Genomic DNA, 18,922 nt, shown 5'->3' with positions numbered 1-18,922 from the left:
CCCGCCCCGACCGCACGCCAATCACCAGCACGTGACGCGGAATGACCAATGAGGAGCACGCCTTGTGCTGGGGCGTGGCACTGGGGAGCCCGCCCCAGCCGCACGCCAATCACCAGCACGTGACGCGGGAGGACCAATGAGGAGCACGCCCTGTGTTGAGGGGGGTGGAACTGGGGAGCCCGCCCCGGCCGCACGCCAATCACCAGCACGTGACGCGGGACGACCAATGAGGAACACGCCCTGTGCCGAGGAGAGGCGCTGGTGAGCCCGCCCCGGCCGCACGCCAATCACGAGCACGTGACGAGATCGGCCTGTGGGCAGCCCCGCCCCACCGCTCAGCTGCCCGACGCGCCATGTGGGCCCTGCGGGCCGCCGTACGCCGGGGACTGCGGCTCTCCCGCGTGGGCCGCGGCCTCCCGGCTCCGAGGGCAGCCGCGCCGTCCTGCCCCGCGCGCGCGCTCGCCGCTGTCGGCCGCAGGGGCCCCGGGAATCTGGAGGGGCCATGGGGCGGAGGGCCGGGTCTGCGGGCGGACGGCGGCCGAAGCCGCGCGGAAGACGACGAGGAGGAGCCGGAAGATGCGGACGAGAACGCGGAGGAGGAGCTGCTGCAGGGAGAGCCTCTGCTGCCGGCGGGGACCCAGCGCGTGTGTCTGGTTCACCCTGACGTCAAGTGGGGCCCGGGAAAGCCGCAGATGACGCGAGGTGACCGCGGCGGGGCTTCCAGGACAGAAACGGGAGCTGCAGATCTGGGGGCGGGGCTCTGAGGGGAGAGTCTCATTGGTGGAGATTCAGGGGCGGGGCTCCGGGGAGAATCTCATAGGTGGAGGTGCGGGGGCGTGGCTCTGCAGGGAGGATTTCATAGGTGGAGATTCGGGGGCGGGGCTCGGGAGAATCAAATGGCGATTCGAGGGCGGGGCCCGGGAGATTCATAGGTGGAGACGCAGGACGAGGCTCTGAGGGAAAGAGCTCAGCTGGCGACTTAGGGGCGGGGCTTCAGGGGGCGAGGCTCTAAGGAGAGGATCTGATGGGTGGAGATGCAAGGGCGTGGCGTTGAGGGGCGGGGCTCTGAGGGGACGATCTCCTAGATGGAGATTCAGGGGCGGGGTTCTGTGGGGACAATCTCATAGGTGGAGGCAGGGGCGTGGCCCTGCAGGGAGGATTTCATAGGCGGAGATTCGGGGGCGGGGCTCGGGAGAATCACAGGAGGAGACGCAGGACGAGGCTCTGAGGGGAAGATCTGAGGTGGGGACCTAGGGGCGGGGCTTCAGGGGGCGAAGATCTAAGGAGAGGATCTGATAGGTGGAGACGCAAGGGCGTGGCATTGAGGGGCGGGGCTCTTAAGGGAGGAGCTCCTGGATGGTGATGCCGGGGCAGGGCTCTGAGGGGACGATCTCGTAGGTGGAGGTGCCTGGGCGGGGTTCGGGGGAGGAGCCTATGGTGAAAGGGCGGGACTTATGGGGAAGAGGGGAGGCTGTCATAGGTGGAGGTGCATGGGCGGGGCTTCAGGGGGAGGGGCTATGGGGTAAAAGTGAGGGGGCGGAGCTTATGGGGAGGAGCTCGTGGGGCGGGATGGGGTGGGGTCGAGCCCGTGGGATGGAGCCCATGGGGTTTGATGGGGTGAGGTCGAGCCCGTGGGGCGGAGCCCATGGGCTGGGCTGGGCTGGGCTGGTTCTCACTGATGGGACCCGTTTCTCTTGCCCCTGGGTTAGAGGTAGGCACGGCGTGTTTGGGGTCAGGGGAGGGAGGGTGTCCAGCGGACCAATCTGTGTCCAGTCCCCCCACCCCACTCCACTCCCCTAGGAGGAAATGCAAATGAATACGTCGCTGCATGTGCCAGAGTCTCAAAAACGTTGATTTTTTTCCCCTTGGAAGCCCCTGTAGTCGTTGAATGGTTTTCCTCTACGGGTGTTTTCCAAAATGGTCAGTTCTTGGAACAGCGGAAGCCCCAAACTGCTCACAACATTGCGCAGACCTCTTGCCTCTCTCCTCCCAAAACCTGCCCACGGTTCTTCAGTAATCCCTGAGCACCCCCAGCTCCCCGGTTCCCTGCTGCGCCCTCCTGGAGCCCAAATTCCACGTAAGGCAGGGTCGCCCTCGTGTCCCGCTGTGGCTCCGGCGTCCCTCCCCCGTCAGATTCCTGCTTAGAGGACCTACGGGGCACGGAGTCGTATCTGGGGACAAACGCCGGCTGGGGGTGCGTTCTCAGGGGACATTGTCTGAAGGACAGGGGGAGGCCTCCCTGGGCAGGTGTGGACGGGGGCCCCGGGCCTACCCCAAAGGGAAGCATCTCTCACGCTGGCCCTTGTGTCCCCGCAGCCGAGTGGCAGGTGGCGGAGGCCACAGCGCTGGTGCACACGCTGGACGGCTGGTCCGTGGTGCAGACAATGGTCGTATCCACCAAATCACCGGACAGGAAGCTCGTCTTCGGCAAAGGAAACTTCCAACACCTGACAGGTGGGTCCGTCCACACCTGCTCCTTCCCCAAACCTCCTTTCCTGTCCGCTGCTGCCGAGAACATTCGAGCCAGACGCACTGAAGGACGGGGGTCTCGCTGGGCCAGGGGGGAAACGGCCTCTTGGGCTGCCCGGGTGAGCCGGGAGCACACACCAGTAGGAGTCGGAGGACGCCGAGGCCGCACCTGTGTCGAGACTCACAGCCGGCCCTGGAGAGAGTTAAACTGCTAAAGGTTAGGTCGGGGCGGTTTATAGAGTCCAACAAACAGGGTGGGCAGTGGACCGGCTGTATCCCCACCTGCTCCTGCAGTCCCGACAGCCAAATCCTCCTGCTGGGTGGCTCCCCGTGCAGTCTGTAAGGCCGGGGTCCTGCACGGGATCCTTGCGCTTCCCAGGTTTTTGACCGTCCGGCTTATAGTACAGAGTAGGGAAGATGCTACTCACTTGCCCAGGTCGGGGGTCCGGTTCCCTGGGTCACTTGCCCAGGTCGGGGGTCGGCTTCCCTGGGTCACTTGCCCAGGTGGGGGTCGGTTTCCCTGGGTCACTTGCCCAGATGGGGGTCGGCTTCCCTGCCTGACTCGGATGCATGTCATCCCGGCCGGGATGTGTTCACCACGTCTGTGTGTGTTGCACCAGAATGTGTTCACCATCTGTGTGTCTGTCCACACTGCGATGTGTCCACTGTGCATGTGTGTCTGCGTGTGTCCCTGTCGGGATGTGTCACACTGTGGGTGTGTGTCTGTGTCTGTGTGTTCCACCGGCTGTGTCCACTGTGCATGTGTGTCTGTGTGTCCTTGTCAGAATGTGCTCACCGTGTGTGTGTGTCTGTCCGTCTGGATGTGTTTACTGTGTGTGTCTCTGTGTGTGTGTGTGTCCCTGTTGGGATGTGTTTACTGTGTGTGTCTCTATGTGTGTGTGTGTGTGTGTGTGTGTTTACTGTGTGTGTGTGTGCGTGTGTGTCCCTGTTGGGATGTGTTTACTGTGTGTGTCTGTGTCCCTGTTGGGATGTGTTTACTGTGTGTGTCTGTGTCCCTGTTGGGATGTGTTTACTGTGTGTGTCTCTGTGTGTGTGTGTGTGTGTTTGTGTCACTGTTGGGATGTGTTTACTGTGTGTGTCTGTGTCCCTGATGGGATGTGTTTACTGTGTGTGTCTGTGTCCCTGTTGGGATGTGTTTACTGTGTGTGTGTCCCTGTTGGGATGTGTTTACTGTGTGTGTCTCTGTGTGTGTGTGTGTGTGTTTGTGTCCCTGTTGGGATGTGTTTACTGTGTGTGTCTGTGTCCCTGATGGGATGTGTTTACTGTGTGTGTCTGTGTCCCTGTTGGGATGTGTTTACAGTGTGTCTGTGTGTGTCTGTGTCCCTGTTGGGATGTGTTTACTGTGTGTGTCTGTGTCCCTGTTGGGATGTGTTTACTGTGTGTGTCTGTGTCCCTGTTGGGATGTGTTTACTGTGTGTGTCTGTGTCCCTGTTGGGATGTGTTTACTGTGTGTGTCTGTGTCCCTGTTGGGATGTGTTTACTGTGTGTGTCTGTGTCCCTGTTGGGATGTGTTTACTGTGTGTGTCTGTGTCCCTGTTGGGATGTGTTTACTGTGTGTGTCTGTGTCCCTGTTGGGATGTGTTTACTGTGTGTGTCTGTGTCCCTGTTGGGATGTGTTTACTGTGTGTGTCTGTGTCCCTGTTGGGATGTGTTTACTGTGTGTGTCTGTGTCCCTGTTGGGATGTGTTTACTGTGTGTGTCTGTGTCCCTGTTGGGATGTGTTTACTGTGTGTGTCTCTGTGTGTGTGTGTGTGTGTTTGTGTCCCTGTTGGGATGTGTTTACTGTGTGTGTCTGTGTCCCTGTTGGGATGTGTTTACTGTGTGTGTCTGTGTCCCTGTTGGGATGTGTTTACTGTGTGTGTCTGTGTCCCTGTTGGGATGTGTTTACTGTGTGTGTCTGTGTCCCTGTTGGGATGTGTTTACTGTGTGTGTCTGTGTCCCTGTTGGGATGTGTTTACTGTGTGTGTCTGTGTCCCTGTTGGGATGTGTTTACTGTGTGTGTCTGTGTCCCTGTTGGGATGTGTTTACTGTGTGTGTCTGTGTCCCTGTTGGGATGTGTTTACTGTGTGTGTCTGTGTCCCTGTTGGGATGTGTTTACTGTGTGTGTGTCCCTGCCCGGATGTCTTCACCGTCTGCTTGTGTATGTGTGTGAGACACACAGCCCTAGAGACACACCCTCTCCCACACCGACTTCCTGGATCCTGGGTCCCGTGCTCCTGGGGACGCCTGTGACCTGGGCACTCCAGAGGGCATCGCGGGCTCATCCCGCAGTCCAGGGACCTGGACGGCCAGCCTCTGACGGGACCCCCTCTTTCTGTTAGAAAAGATCCGAGGGTCTCCGGACATCACGTCCGTCTTCCTGAACGTGGAGAGGATGGCAGCCCCGACGAAGGTACCACAGAACGTGGCTGGCTGTTCGTTCCGTATTCCCCGTGATGGAGGAGTGGACGCCACAGTGTCCCGCCGGGCGGGGGACAGATGGGGACACGGTGGAGTTAATGACACAGACGTCCTCCTTCCTCTGCGGTTGGCCACCAGCGCCTGGCCTTCCCCTGTGGCTCCTCAGTCGCTCTCTCCTTTTGTAGAAAGAACTGGAAGCCGCCTGGGGCGTGGAGGTGTTTGACCGCTTCACAGTCGTCCTGCACATTTTCCGGTGCAACGCCCGCACGAAGGAAGCCCGGCTTCAGGTGGCCCTGGCGGAGATCCCGCTGCACAGGTATCGTGACGGGGTACCCGGGCCCCTCCGTTCTGTGCTCACCTGTAGGTCGTTCTGGGGGTACGTGAGGAAGAAAAGCATCGTGGGGGGCCGGGTGCGGTGGCTCAAGCCTGTAATCCCAGCACTTTGGGAGGCCGAGGCGGGCGGATCACGAGGTCAGGAGATCGAGACCATCCTGGCTAACACGGTGAAATCCCGTCTCTACTAAAAATACAAAAAACTAGCCGGGCGAGGTGGCGGGCGCCTGTAGTCCCAGCTACTCAGGAGGCTGAGGCAGGAGAATGGCATGAACCCGGGAGGCGGGGCTTGCAGTGAGCCCAGATTGCGCCCCTGCCCTCCAGACTGGGCAACAGAGCGAGACTCCGTCTCAAAAAAAAAAGTGCCGTGGGGTCACTCTGTCCGGGGCCTGATGGGCTGGTTTTCCCCGACCGCCCACCCCAGCTCCCGGCGAGGTCCCCTCGGTCTGGGACACACGTCAGTCACAGTGTCTGAGCTACACGCAGAGCGGGGGCCCCAGCACCAGCCCCTCCCTTCCGCCCGGAGGCCCCAGCTCAGTGCCCCCTTCATCTTCGCCTCGACCTCTGCTGGGAGGGAGACGGCGTCCGCAGAGAGCGAGGCAGTCTCGTTCCCACGCCAGGTCGAACCTGAAACGGGACGTCGCCCACCTGCACCGGGGAGCCGGCTCACGCTACATCATGGGGTCAGGTAACTCGGCCGCGTCCCAGGGCGTCCCGGGAATGCAGTCGTCCGTCCGCGGCAGCCACCCTCAGCCCTGGAAGATGCCGACAGGGTGGGGGCCGGCTGGGGGCTCGTCTCCTGGTGGCATGTGAGGAGATAGGAGATGATGGTGGTTCTTTGAGGTTTTGCCCAAATAGGGAGTCACAAACCGGGGATTTAAACAGCAGAAACCTATAGTCTCCCATCCTGGAGACCAGAAGTCTGAGATCAGGGTGAGGACAGGGCCGCGCTCCCTCCAGAGCCTCCTTCCTGCCTCTCCCAGCTCCCGGGGGCTCCAGGTGTCCCTGGGCTTGTGGCCGCATCACTCCAGTCTCTGCCTCCGTCTCCACGTGGCCTCCTCCTCTGTGTCTGTGTCTCCTCTTCTGTCTCTTAGGACACCCGTCATTGCATTTATGGCCCATCCTAATCCAGGATCATCTCATTTCTAGATCCTTCACTTAGGACAAACACCCTATTTCCGAATAAGGTCCCGTTCACCGGTTCTGGGAATTAGGATGTGGACAGAGCTTTTAGGAGAACCACAGTTCCATGCACTACAGTTGTATCCAGTTTCCTCCGGAGGCTCCAGGGGAGGCTCCTTCCTGCCTCTCCCAGCTGCTGGGGGCTCCAGGCGTCCCTGGGCTTGTGGCCGCATCACTCCAGTCTCTGCCTCCGTCTCCACGTGGCCTTCTCCTCTGTGTCTGTGTCTCCTCTTCTGTCTCTTAGAAGGACACCTGTCATTGCATTCAGGGCCCGCCGTAATCCAGGATCATCTCATCTCTGGATCCTTCTCTTAGGACAAACACCCTATTTCCAAATAAGGTCCCATTCACCGGGAATTAGGATGTGGACAGAGCTTTCAGGACGGCCACAGTTTCGTCCACTACAGTTGTATCCAGTTCCCTCCGGAGGGTCTAGGGGAGGCTCCTTCTGCCTCTCCCAGCTCCTGGGGGCTCCCGGCGTCCCTGGGCTTGTGGCCGCATCACTCCGGTCTCTGCCTCTTAGGACACAGGTCATTGCCTTAGGGCCCACCCTAACCTAGGATGGCCTCTTGAGATCCTACAAAGAGCATATTTCGATATCAGGTCCCATCCCCAGGTTCTGGGACTTCGGATGTGAAGGGGCGTCCCTGAGCCCCACTCCCAGTGACGTCCCGGGCCGGGCCCCGGTCGGAGGCCTCCGTAGTGCTCAGGCCTTGCCTTTCTCCCCGAGTCACGGGAAGCCCTCGTGGGCCTCACAGGGTGGATGCGCCCGGAGGCGAGATCCCGTTCCGCCGAGCACGGCCCTTTCTCACGGAACGGGGCAGCGTCGGGCCGCTGCTGGGGAAGGCGGCCGGGCCCCCAGATGCCGGAGCAGGAGCAGGCCCCGGGCCCTCGCGGACCCTCGGCGGCACCCCCCGCTCTTGCGTGGCTCACGCCTCCCCGTCTTGGCTGCTTTTAGGAGAGTCCTTCATGCAGGTGCAGCAGCGTCTCCTGAGAGAGAAGGAGGCCAAGATCCGGAAGGCCCTGGACAGGCTTCGTAAGAAGAGGCAGCTCCTCCGGCAGCAGCGGACGAGGCGGGAGTTCCCCGTGGTCTCCGTGGTGGGGTACACCAACTGCGGTGAGCACCCCAGGGAGGACGCGCCCAGGGAGGGTGCCCCGGTGTCCGCGTGGGGTGCACCAGCGGCCGTGAGAACTTGCCCAGGAGAGGGGCGCCCCGTGGTCTCTCTGGAGGGGTTCACCGGGGCTGTGGTGAGGACGCCATCTACCCCGTCCTCCTATCCAGAGCATTACCGCCCCGTCTACACCACAGGCTTCCCTCCGTCTACACCGTCCTCCTGTCTACACCATCAGCACTGCCCCATCTATACCACCACCGTCTACACAGTCCATCTGTCTACACCACAGCGTCCCCTTCGTCTACACCGTCCTCCTGTCTACACCATCACCCCTGCCCCATCTATACCACCACCCCGTCTACACAGTCTACCCGTCTACACCACAGCGTCCCCTTCGTCTATCCCGTCCCACTATCCAGAGCATTACCACCCCGTCTACACCACAGGCTTCCCTCCGTCTACACCGTCCTCCTGTCTACACAGTCACCACTGCCCCATCTATACCACCACCGTCTACACAGTCCACCTGTCTACACCACAAGCTTCCCTCCGTCTACACCGTCCTGCTGTCTACACCATCACCACTACCTCATCTATACCACCACCCATCTACACAGTCCACCCGTCTACACCACAGCGTTCCCTTCGTCTACACCGTCCTCCTGTCTACACAGTCACCACTGCCCCGTCTATACCACCACCCCGTCTACACAGTCTACCCGTCTACACCACAGCGTCCCCTTCGTCTATCCCGTCCCACTATGCAGAGCATTACCACCCCGTCTACACCACAGGCTTCCCTCCGTCTACACCGTCCTTCTGTCTACACCATCACCACTGCCTCATCTATACCACCACCTGTCTACACAGTCCACCCGTCTACACCACAGCGTTCCCTTCGTCTCCACCGTCCTCCTGTCTACACAGTCACCACTGCCCCGTCTATACCATCCTCCTGTCTACACCATCACCTCCCCTGTCTACATCATCCTCCTGTCTACACCATCACCCCTGCCCCATCTATACCACCACCCCGTCTACACAGTCTACCCGTCTACACCACAGCATCCCCTTCCGTCTACACTGTCCTCCCAGCCACAGCAGCACCACCCCGTCTCTACCATCCCACCATCTACGCCATTGCCAGATCTACCCAGACGACCCCACGCCCATCCACGCCTTCACACACACACCGTCTGCACCACCAGCTGCCCTGTGTCCACACCGCGGCCCTGCTGCGTCGGCCCGAGAGCGGCGACGGCGGCTTCGTCCCACGCGTCGTGTCCGGCCCGGGGGTGCCCGAGGGGCTCGGGGACCGTGTAGCCCGGCGTGCGGCCACCCAGGAGGGTGCCGTGGTCTCCATTCGGAGGGCCCGGGTGCCGCGCCGGGAGCTGGGACACGAGGGTCTCTGCAGCTCCCTGACCTCCACGCCCTCCTAGGGAAGACCACGCTGATCAAGGCGCTGACGGGCGATGCCGCCATCCGGCCGCGGGACCAGCTGTTTGCCACGCTGGACGTCACGGCCCACGCGGGCGCGCTGCCCTCACGCATGACCGTCCTGTACGTGGACTCCATCGGCTTCCTCTCCCAGCTGCCGCACGGCCTCATCGAGTCCTTCTCCGCCACCCTGGAAGACGTGGCTCACTCGGTGAGTGCGGGAACGCCAGGGGCCGGGCGCTCGGACACCCAGTTAGCCAGGGGCCAGGCGCTCAGACACCCACACAGTGAAGGGCTGGGCGCTCGGACACCCAGTCAGCCAGGGGCTGGGCGCTCGGACACCACTCGGCCCAGGGGCCGGGCGCTCAGATACCCAGTCAGCCAGGGGCCAGGCGCTCGGACACCCACACAGCTACAGGCCGGGCGCTCGGACACCCACTCAGCCCAGGGGCCAGGCGCTCGGACACCCACACAGCTACAGGCCGGGCGCTCGGACACCCACTCAGCCCAGGGGCGGGGCACTTGGATACACACACAGCTACAGGCCAGGCGCTCGGACACCCAGTTAGCCAGGGGCTGGGCGCTCGGACACCCACTCGGCCCAGGGGCCGGGCGCTCAGATACCCAGTCAGCCAGGGGCCGGGCGCTCGGACACCCACACAGCTACAGGCCGGGCGCTCGGACACCCACTCAGCCCAGGGGCGGGGCACTTGGATACACACACAGCTACAGGCCAGGCGCTCGGACACCCAGTTAGCCAGGGGCTGGGCGCTCGGACACCCACTCGGCCCAGGGGCCGGGCGCTCAGATACCCAGTCAGCCAGGGGCCGGGCGCTCGGACACCCACACAGCTACAGGCCGGGCGCTCGGACACCCACTCAGCCCAGGGGCCGGGCGCTTGGACACCCACACAGTGAAGGGCTGGGCGCTCGGACACCCAGTCAGCCAGGGGCTGGGAGCTCGGACACCCACTCGGCCCAGGGGCGGGGCACTTGGACACACACACAGCTACAGGCCAGGCGCTCGGACACCCAGTCAGCTAGGGGCCAGGCGCTTGGACACACACACAGCCACAGGCCAGGCGCTCGGACACCCACTCAGTCTAGGAGCTGGACTCTCGGGCACCCACTCAGCCCAGGGGCCAGGTGCTCGGACACCCACTCGGCCCAAGGGCCGGGCACTCGGACACCCACTCGGCCCAAGGGCCGGGCACTCGGACACCCACACAGCGAAGGGCCGGGCGCTCAGACACCCACACAGCGAAGGGCTGGGCGCTCGGACACCCACACAGCGAAGGGCTGGGCGCTCGGACACCCACACAGCGAAGGGCTGGGCGTTCGGAAACACACAGCCAGGGACCCGGCGCTCGGATACCCACAGAACTCGGGGCCAGAACAACACGTGCCTCCTGGGGCTCAGACCGAGTGTCCCCGAAGCCTGCCATGCCCCGGGGCAGAGGCTGAGCGGTGGCCCCAGCCTCACCCACACTCAGGGCCGTGTTTTTGCCGCCGTGAGCCCGTGTACAAACAGGAAGCCTCGACCCCCTGAGCTCCAGCGATCCTCCCACCTCAGCCTCCCGACTAGCTGAGACCACAGGCGCCCACAACCAGGCCCGGCTCACGTTTGTACTTCGTGTAGAAACCGTCTCGCGCTCTTGCCCAGGCCGGTCTCCAACTCCTTGCCTCAAGCCACCTCCCAAAGTGCTGGGGTTGCAGGAAAAACATTATTTGTATTAAGTGCATCTAAACAAACAGAAAGGAGACGTGGATACCCCGGCCGCATACGTGGTAGAAGTAGACACGGTTGTTTTTTTCCCTGCGTTTTTCATAGTTTGTATCAGGAACCTGTGCCCGTAAGAGGTTTTATTTATTTATTTTATTTATTTATTTTTTTTTTTTTTGAGACGGAGTCTCGCTCTGTCGCCCAGGCTGGAGTGCAGTGGCCGGATCTCAGCTCACTGCAAGCTCCGCCTCCCGGGTTCACGCCATTCTCCGGCCTCAGCCTCCCGAGTAGCTGGGACTACAGGCGCCCACCACCTCGCCCGGCTAGTTTTTTGTATTTTTTAGTAGAGACGGGGTTTCACCATGTTAGCCAGGATGGTCTCGATCTCCTGACCTCGTGATCCGCCCGTCTCGGCCTCCCAAAGTGCTGGGATGACAGGCTTGAGCCACCGCACCCGGCCCGTAAGAGGTTTTAAATGCGAGAAAAAGCATCCTTTAAAGACAAAAGATCTGACAGGGGGATGAAGCTGCCCAAAGCTTTGAAGACCCACCGCGTGGGCGGGTGGTGGTGTCGTCGTACACGGCACCCCCTCGTGCGTGGGTCTGGGGGTGCAGAGCTGCTGACTGTGGCGTGGAAGGCCGGTCCTGGGGTGTCCGAGCGGCCTGCACATAGGGGTACCTCCCACTCCCAGCCTGTCGTGGGGAGCTCGTGCCAGCCCCTCTCCCGGGCCGGTCCGCAAGCTTGGGGTCGGACACCAGGAGCTTCGCAGCTCTGACCGCGCGGCCCGGCCCGCAGGATCTCATCGTGCACGTGCGGGACGTGAGCCACCCCGAGGTGGAGCTCCAGAAACGCAGCGTTCTGTCCACACTGCACAGCCTGCAGCTGCCCGCCCCGCTCCTGGACTCCATGGTGGAGGTTCACAACAAGGTGGACCTCGTGCCCGGGTGAGTGCGGCCCTGGTGCCCGCAGGCGTCTCCTTCCCCTGCATGCACTGGGGCCGGGTGGGGAGATGCCCCGTCTCCTCCTGTGAACCGCAGCGGTGGCAGCCGAGACACAGGGAGTTGGCCCCAGGCTGTACCCCGTGGGCAGCGGACTCCTGGGCAGGACCCTGATTTCGTCCGGCCGCCCTGAGGCTGAGCGGGGCCTGTGGCACCCCGACCCCGGCAGGTACCGCCCCACGGAACCGAACGCCGTACCCGTGTCTGCCCTGCTGGGCCACGGGCTCCAGGAGCTGAAGGCTGAGCTCGATGCGGCCGTTTTGAAGGCGACCGGGAGACAGATCCTCACTCTCCGCGTGAGGCTCGCGGGGGCCCAGCTCAGGTGAGCGGCCTGCCGGGGCAGGAGACGGGCTGGTGCTGTGGATGTGCCCGTCTCTGCCTCTGAGGTGGGCTTTTGGTGGGTACGAAAAGAGCTGTGGGATCCCCCGAGAGCTTTAGGATGTCCAGACGCGATGAATGGGTTTGCATCAAATGGATGTTGCTGACTGCATACGACAGGTGCCTAACCTGTGCTGACAGTCGAGGGATGTAGGTCTCCCTACCGATAAGCAAGGGAGCTCGAATTGGATGCAGTGCCACAGGCCTGTAACCTCAAGACTTTGGGAGGCCAAGGCAGGAGGATTGCTGGAGCTGAGGAGTTTGAGGCCAGCCTGGGCAGCACAGTGAGATCCCATCTCTACAGAGAATAAACAGTTACGCCAGGCGCGGTGACTCACGCCTGTAAAATCCCAACACTTCGGGAGGCTGACGCTGACGCAGGCCGATCACCCGAGGTCAGGAGTTCGAGGAACCGGCCTGGCCCACTAGGTGAAACCCCGTCTCCACTAAAAATACAAAACTTAGCCAGACCTGGTGGCGGGCGCCTTTCGTCCCAGCTGCTCAGGAGGCCGAGGCAGGAGAGTTGCTGGAACCCAGAAGGCCGAGGTTGCAGTGAGCTGAGATTGCATCACTGCCCTGCAGCCTGGGTGACAGACGGAGACTCTGTCTCAAAAAAACAAAGCAGCTGATGGAGGCGCACACCGGTCGTCCCACCTACTTGGGAGGCTGAGGTGGGAGGATGGCTTGAGCCCAGGAGGTTGAGGCTGCAGTGAGCCATGACCGCACCACTGCACTCCAGCCTGGACTACAGAGCAAGACCCCATCTTAAAAAAAAAAACGAGCACGGTGGCTCAAGCCTGTAATCCCAGCACTTTGGGAGGCCGAGGCGGGTGGATCACGAGGTCAGGAGATCGAGACCATCCTGGCTAACACGGTGAAACCCCGTCTCTACTAAAAATACAAAAAACTAGCCAGGCGAGGTGGCGGGCGCCTGTAGTCCCAGCTACTCGGGAGGCTGAGGCAGGAGAATGGCGTGAACCCGGGAGGTGGAGGTTGCAGTGAGCCGAGATCCGGCCACTGCCCTCCAGCCTGGGCGACAGAGCGAGACTCTGTCTCACAAAAAAAAACGAAGGGAAACAGAACAGTCTGATGAATGAATAGTTTGGGCTAAGCTCTTTTTAGCATCATTATTTACTGTGAAACTAAGCAAATACTTACGGGTTCTGCTTGCTTCCGTACAACCCGCGTCTGTCCCCAGCTGGCTGTATAAGGAGGCCACGGTTCAGGACGTGGACGTGATCCCTGAGGACGGGGCGGCCGATGTGACGGTCATCATCAGCGACTCGGCCTACGGCAAATTCCGGAAGCTCTTTCCAGGATGAACGGACCCCCGCGGAGGGCTGGGGAGCTGTGGCGTTGCTGCTGTGTGTCGGGTGCAGCCGGGTGTCGGGTACAGCCGGGTGCCCCCTCGCTGGCTCTGGGCCCGCCTCGTTCCCGGCCATTTGCTGGGATGAACGCGCAGGCTGGTGTCACGGCCACGGCGCCCCAAAGGGGGTCTCGCCCGAGCGTCCACTCCACACGATTCCAGCGGGCCCTCGGTGCCTGCCGTGAACTGGCTCCCCTCGGAATGTTTCCGTAGCAGGACATTAAACCTGTGTTCTGACTTCTGTCAGCAGCGTTTCCAGTTCCTCCTGCACCTGTCGTGAGCCGTGGCCCTTGGTGGGCACCGAATGGCCCCTCCGCCCGTCTGTGTTCACACACGGTCTCATGTCCCATGGTGGCGTCGGGGCAATGACTAAAAATCAAGTTTCCCGACAGCACAGAGAACTGTTCCACAAAAGTAGAAGGGAAAGAAAACAGTTTTATTCAAGAAGAAACTTCAAACCAGACCAGGACGTGTGTCACAGACCATCCGCTAACAGATGCAGGGAGAATTTCACCTGCATGTGACCAGGCTGTCCAGCCGTTACATGTACATTTGCCGTCTCCAACAGGAAAACAAAACGCCTCGCTCTGTCACCCAGGCTGGAGTGCAGTGGTGTGATCTGAGGTCTCTGCAACCTCCGCCTCCCGGGTTCAAGCGATTCTCCTGCCTCAGCCTCCCGAGGAGCTGGGATTACAGGTGCCCGCCACCACGCCCGGCTAATTTTTGTATTTTTAGTAGAGATGGGGTTTCACCATGTTGGCCAGGCTGGTCTCGAACTCTTGACCTTGTGATCCGCCCGCCTCGGCCTCCCAAAGTGCTGGAATTCAGGCGTGAACCACCGCGCCCGGCCTGAATTAACATTTTTTTTTTTTTGGAGACAGAGTCTTGGACTGTCGCCCAGGCTGAAGTGCAGTGGTGCGATCTCGGCTCACTGCAACCTCCGCCTCCTGAGTTCCAATGATTCTCCTGCCTCAGCCTCCTGAGTAGCTGGGATTACAGGTGCGCGTCACCATACCTAGCTAGTTTTTTGTGTTTTTAGTAGAGACAGGATTTCACCATGTTGGCCAGGCTGGTCTTGAACTCCTGACCTTGTGATTCGCCTGCCTCGGCCTCCCAAAGTACTGGGATGACAGGCGTGAGCCACCGCGCCCGGCCACCATACTCAGCCTCACAACTTGATTTTTTAAAACCTCTGACCTGAAAAACGTGCCCTATGAATTAACTTTTCCTTTTTTTTTTTGTTTTGACTTGGAGTCTCGGACTGTCACCCAGGCTGGAGCGCAGTGGCGCGATCTCAGCTCATCGCAACCTTTGCCTCCCAGGTTCCAGTGATTCTCCTGCCTCAGCCTCCTGAGTAGCTGTGAACTACAGACACCTGCCACCACACCTGGCTAATTTTTGTGTTTTAGTAGAGACGGGGTTTCACCCTGTTGGCCGGGCTGGTCTCGAACTCCTGACCTTGTGATCCGCCCACCTCGGCCTCCCACAGTGCTGGGATGACAGGCATGAGCCACCGCGCCCGGCCTGAATGAACATTTTCTAAAGACGCCTCCCGCCTGCCATCCTGAAAGCCACCAAAGCTGTGTTGGCTGCACTGGTGGTGACCAAAGTCATACACAAACTTGACTTTGTCTTCGTTGACTGAAACGATCTGTATGAATTCGGGGGTGGTGTGGAACGCTCCCGACAGACCCCAGGGTTTCCCGATGGGGATTCGGGGCCAGTGGAAGTCAGAGAGGTTCCCTGCAACTTTGGCGTCTCCGCAGGCCCTTCCCGAGCCCTGATCCAGCAGAGTCGTGGGGCTGACGTAGCCGTTGGGTGCTCCCCAGGACTGCGTGTTTCTGGATCTGGGGCACCTTCATTTCCCCATTTCCCGGGTGGCAACTGGGTACCAAAAGCAGAAGCAGGTTTTTGGAAAATGAGTCATTAGGTCCCAAAGAGAACCTATTCCAGCATGGACTGGATAACCCTCTTGAGGACCATCCTGAGAAATTCTGACGTCTGCTGTTACACCATGAAATAAACGGGAGACCTCCTCGGGAAAGGGGAAGAAAAGTGGTGGCTGGTGTCCACCGTGGCTGAGAACTTGAACCAGCAGCTCCAACGAGTGACATAGAAAATGACATATAGGCCGGGCGTGGTGGCTCTCGTCCATCATCCCAGCAATTCTGTGAGGCCGAGGTGGGCAGATCACTTGAGGTCAGGAGTTCAAGACCAGCCTGGCCAACACGGTGAAACCCTGTCTCTACTGAAAATACAAAACAATTAGCCGGGCGTGATGGTGCACGCGTGTAATCCCAGCTACTCAGGAGGCTGAGGCAGGAGAATTCCTGGAACCCGGGAGGTGGAGGTTGCAGTGAGCCAGGATCGCACCACTGCACTCCAGCCTGGGCAACAAGAGCGAAACTCTTGGGAATTTGAGACCAGACTCTGAAACATGGAGAAATCCCATCTCTACCAAAAATACAAAAGTTAGCCGGGTGTGGGGGTGTGCCCCTGGAGTCCCAGCTACTCGGGAGGCTGAGGTGGATCACTTGAGCCCTGGAGGTTGAGGCTGAGTGACCTATGACTGCGTCACTGCACTCCAGCCTGGGTGACAGAGCAAGACCCTGTCCCTAAAAACTAAAGAAATATTGGCGACCGGGCATGGTGGTTCCTGCCTGTCATCCCAGCACTTTGGGAGGCTGAGGTGGGCGGATCACCTGAGGTCAGGAGTTCGAGACCAGCCTGGCCAACGTGGTGAAACCCTGTCTCTACTAAAAATACAAAAATTAGCCGGGCGTGGTGGCGTGTGCCTACAATCCCAGCTACTCGGGAGGCTGAGGCAGGAGAATCGTTTGAACCTAGGAGGCAGAGGTTGCAGTGAACCAAGGTGGTGCCACTGCGCTCCAGCCTGGGCAACAAGAGCGAAACTCTGTCTCAAAAAAATATATATATACACACACACATATATACACACATATATGTATATACACACATATATACACACACACCATATATACACACATATATATATACACACGTATATATGTATATACACATGTGCACACATATACACACATATATAGACACACTATATATACACACACACATACACACATACACTATATACACACACATATATGCGCACACACACATATACACACATACATATACTAGGCTTTGGTGTGAGAGCAGCCGAGGGGCTGCCTGGCTTGCACAAGGCAGGCTGGCCCCTAAGTGGGTTGTTGTCCTGTTCGTAATTAGTGAGCTGTGAGAGGTCAGTGTTTCCCTGGGTCTGTAAGGGGCCCAGACGCCACAGCAAGGAGAATACAGAAATAAAAAAAAACATATTTCGGGCTGCCGTGGTGGTTCCTGCCTGTCCTCCCAGCACTTTGGGAGGCTGAGGTGGGAGGATCACTTGAGGCCAGGAGTCCCAGAGCAACCGGGCCAACAGAGCGAGAGCCCATCTCTATTTTCTTTCTTTTTTTTTTGAAATAAGTCTCACTCTGTGACCCAGGCTGGGGTGCAATGGCAGGATGTCCGCTCACTGCAACCTCCGCCTCCCGGGTTCAAGCGATTCTCCTGCCTCAGCCTCCCGAGTAGCTGGGATTACAGGCACCTGCCACTATGTCCGGTTAATTTTTGTATTTTTAGTAGAGACGGGGTTTCATCATGTTGGCCAGGCTGGTCTTGAACTTTTGAACCTGTGAACCGCCCGCCTCGGCCTCCCAAAGTGCTGGGATCAGGCGTGAGCCACCGCGCCCGACCACCCCATCTCGATTTTAAAAAAAAAAAGAAAGAAAAAGAAAACATATTATCGGTCCTATGATCCCCAATATTTGGCCCCAACAAAGTCACGGTACTTGGAAGTAGGGGGTGAAACTTCAGCCCCCGCGTCCTGAACCCCCACGTCAGCACCAAAGCAGCTTCTGGTTGAGAGCGATGACGTCCCCGACAAAGCTGTCCGCTCCGATGAAGTCGCCCGCGATGACGTTGGTGCACCGTGAGCCCGGCCCCGGGTGCTGCTCTCGGACCCACGCGCTCAGCCGGGGAAGGTTGGGCAGCGTCATCTTCTCCAGGGACTCAGACGGGTGCGCCAGGACGTACTGCAGGTTCTCCGTGAGGTTGGTGCCGGCCACGAACAACCCTCCTGCAACAGGGCGGTGGGGGACGGGTTTACACCGTCAGGTGCCTCACCTGCCCGTTGATCCCCCTAGTCACATGGTTGGACGTTCAGATCTCAGGAATTCGAGTTGGAAAGCATCACATCCAACAAGGAAATCAGGGGAACTTCGGTGGTGGGTGGGGCCGGGCATGGTGGCTCACGCCTGTCATCCCAGCGCTTTAGGAGGCAGAGGCGGGCAGATCACCTGAGGTCAGGAGTTTGAGACCAGCCTGACCAACATGGAGAAACCTTATCTCTACTAAAAATACAGAATTAGCCAGGCGTGTTGGCAGGTGCCTGTCATCCCAGCTACTCGGGAGGCTGAGGCAGGAGAATTGCTTGGACCTGGGAGGCGGAGGTTGCAGTGAGCTGAGATCACACCACTGCACTCCAGCCTGGGCAACGAGCGAAACTCCGTCCCCCCAGAAAATCAAACACGTGGTGGGTGGTGAACAACCCCAAAGGTATCCACGTCCTAACCCCACGTGGGAGACAGAATAATGGACCCAAAGATGTCCATGTCCTAATCCCACGTGGGAGAATAATGGACCCAAAGATGTCCACGTCCTAATCCCACGTGGGAGACAGAATAATGGCCCCAAAGATGTCCACGTCCTAATCCCACGTGGGAGACAGAATAATGGACCCAAAGATGTCCACGTCCTAATCCCACGTGGGAGACGGAATAATGGACCCAAAGATGTCCACGTCCTAACCCCACGTGGGAGACGGAATAATGGCCCCAAAGATGTCCACGTCCTAATCCCACGTGGGAGACGGAATAATGGCCCCAAAGATGTCCACGTTCTTATCCCACGTGGGAGACAGAATAATGGACCCAAAGATGTCCACGTCCTAATCCCACGTGGGAGACAGAATAATGGCCCCAAAGATGTCCACGTCCTAATCCCACGTGGGAGACGGAATAATGGACCCAAAGATGTCCACGTCCTAATCCCACGTGGGAGACGGAATAATGGCCCCAAAGATGTCCACGTTCTTATCCCACGTGGGAGACAGAATAATGGCTCCAAAGATGCTCACGTCCTAACCCCACGTGGGAGACGGAATAATGGACCCAAAGATGTCCACGTCCTAATCCCACGTGGGAGACGGAATAATGGCCCCAAAGATGTCCACGTCCTAATCCCATGTGGGAGACGGAATAATGGCCCCAAAGGTATCCACGTCCTAATCCCACGTGGAAGACAGAATAATGGACCCAAAGATGTCCACGTCCTAATCCCACGTGGGAGACAGAATAATGGCCCCAAAGGTATCCACGTCCTAATCTCACGTGGGAGACAGAATAATGGACCCAAAGATGTCCACGTCCTAATCCCACGTGGGAGAC

The 18,922-nt window shown here is 59.5% G+C and overlaps 2 protein-coding genes across 27 annotated transcripts in view; one reads left to right on the top strand and one right to left on the bottom strand.

Moving 5' to 3' along the window:
* The first annotated feature begins 313 nt into the window (after positions 1-313).
* Positions 314-13,884, top strand: LOC141409414 (putative GTP-binding protein 6). Of its 7 annotated transcripts, none has more exons than XR_012429979.1 (11): positions 314-702; positions 1,873-1,920; positions 2,317-2,454; positions 4,812-4,882; positions 5,076-5,206; positions 5,648-5,911; positions 7,364-7,522; positions 8,960-9,168; positions 11,475-11,623; positions 11,847-11,999; positions 13,254-13,884. XR_012429979.1 is itself a non-coding variant. In XM_074029502.1 (11 exons), the coding sequence occupies exons 1-11, from the start codon at positions 354-356 to the stop codon at positions 13,375-13,377; spliced, it is 1,599 nt and encodes a 532-aa protein (XP_073885603.1). In that variant the 5' UTR covers positions 314-353; the 3' UTR covers positions 13,378-13,884. The 7 variants fall into 7 exon arrangements, 6 of the variants coding, with proteins under 6 accessions (XP_073885603.1, XP_073885604.1, XP_073885606.1 ...); XM_074029502.1 differs by having other exon boundaries at positions 5,844-5,911; XM_074029503.1 differs by lacking the exon at positions 1,873-1,920 and having other exon boundaries at positions 5,844-5,911.
* LOC141406868 (PI-PLC X domain-containing protein 1-like) overlaps positions 1,832-18,922 on the bottom strand; it is a 42,506-nt gene continuing 25,415 nt past the window's right edge. For 15 of the 20 annotated variants that reach the window (XM_074029521.1, XM_074029523.1, XM_074029511.1 and 12 more), the window contains 2 exons: positions 13,214-17,553; positions 1,832-2,677 (listed from right to left, as the gene is read on the bottom strand). In XM_074029521.1, coding sequence (XP_073885622.1) covers positions 17,315-17,553 — 239 coding nt within the window. In that variant the 3' untranslated portion in view covers positions 1,832-2,677; positions 13,214-17,314. Of the gene's footprint in view, positions 2,678-4,665; positions 5,382-13,213; positions 17,554-18,922 lie in introns of those variants that run through there. The other 5 variants (XM_074029527.1, XM_074029526.1, XM_074029515.1 and 2 more) reach the window with 4 other exon arrangements.

The sequence above is a fragment of the Macaca fascicularis genome, chromosome X (genome assembly GCF_037993035.2).
Source record: "Macaca fascicularis isolate 582-1 chromosome X, T2T-MFA8v1.1".
In the NCBI taxonomy this organism is placed as follows: Eukaryota; Metazoa; Chordata; class Mammalia; order Primates; family Cercopithecidae; genus Macaca; species Macaca fascicularis.
The sequence above is the reverse complement of the archived record's forward strand: the minus strand, read 5'-3'. Positions and strand labels throughout refer to the sequence as shown.

Coding starts and splice junctions, on each gene's coding strand:
- LOC141409414 (XM_074029502.1), top strand. CDS start 354: ATGTGGGCCCTGCGGGCCGCCGTACGCCGGGGACTGCGGCTCTCCCGC. Junction 2,455..4,811: donor AAACTTCCAACACCTGACAG/GTGGGTCCGTCC, acceptor TCTTTCTGTTAG/AAAAGATCCGAGGGTCTCCG. Junction 7,523..8,959: donor GGTGGGGTACACCAACTGCG/GTGAGCACCCCA, acceptor ACGCCCTCCTAG/GGAAGACCACGCTGATCAAG.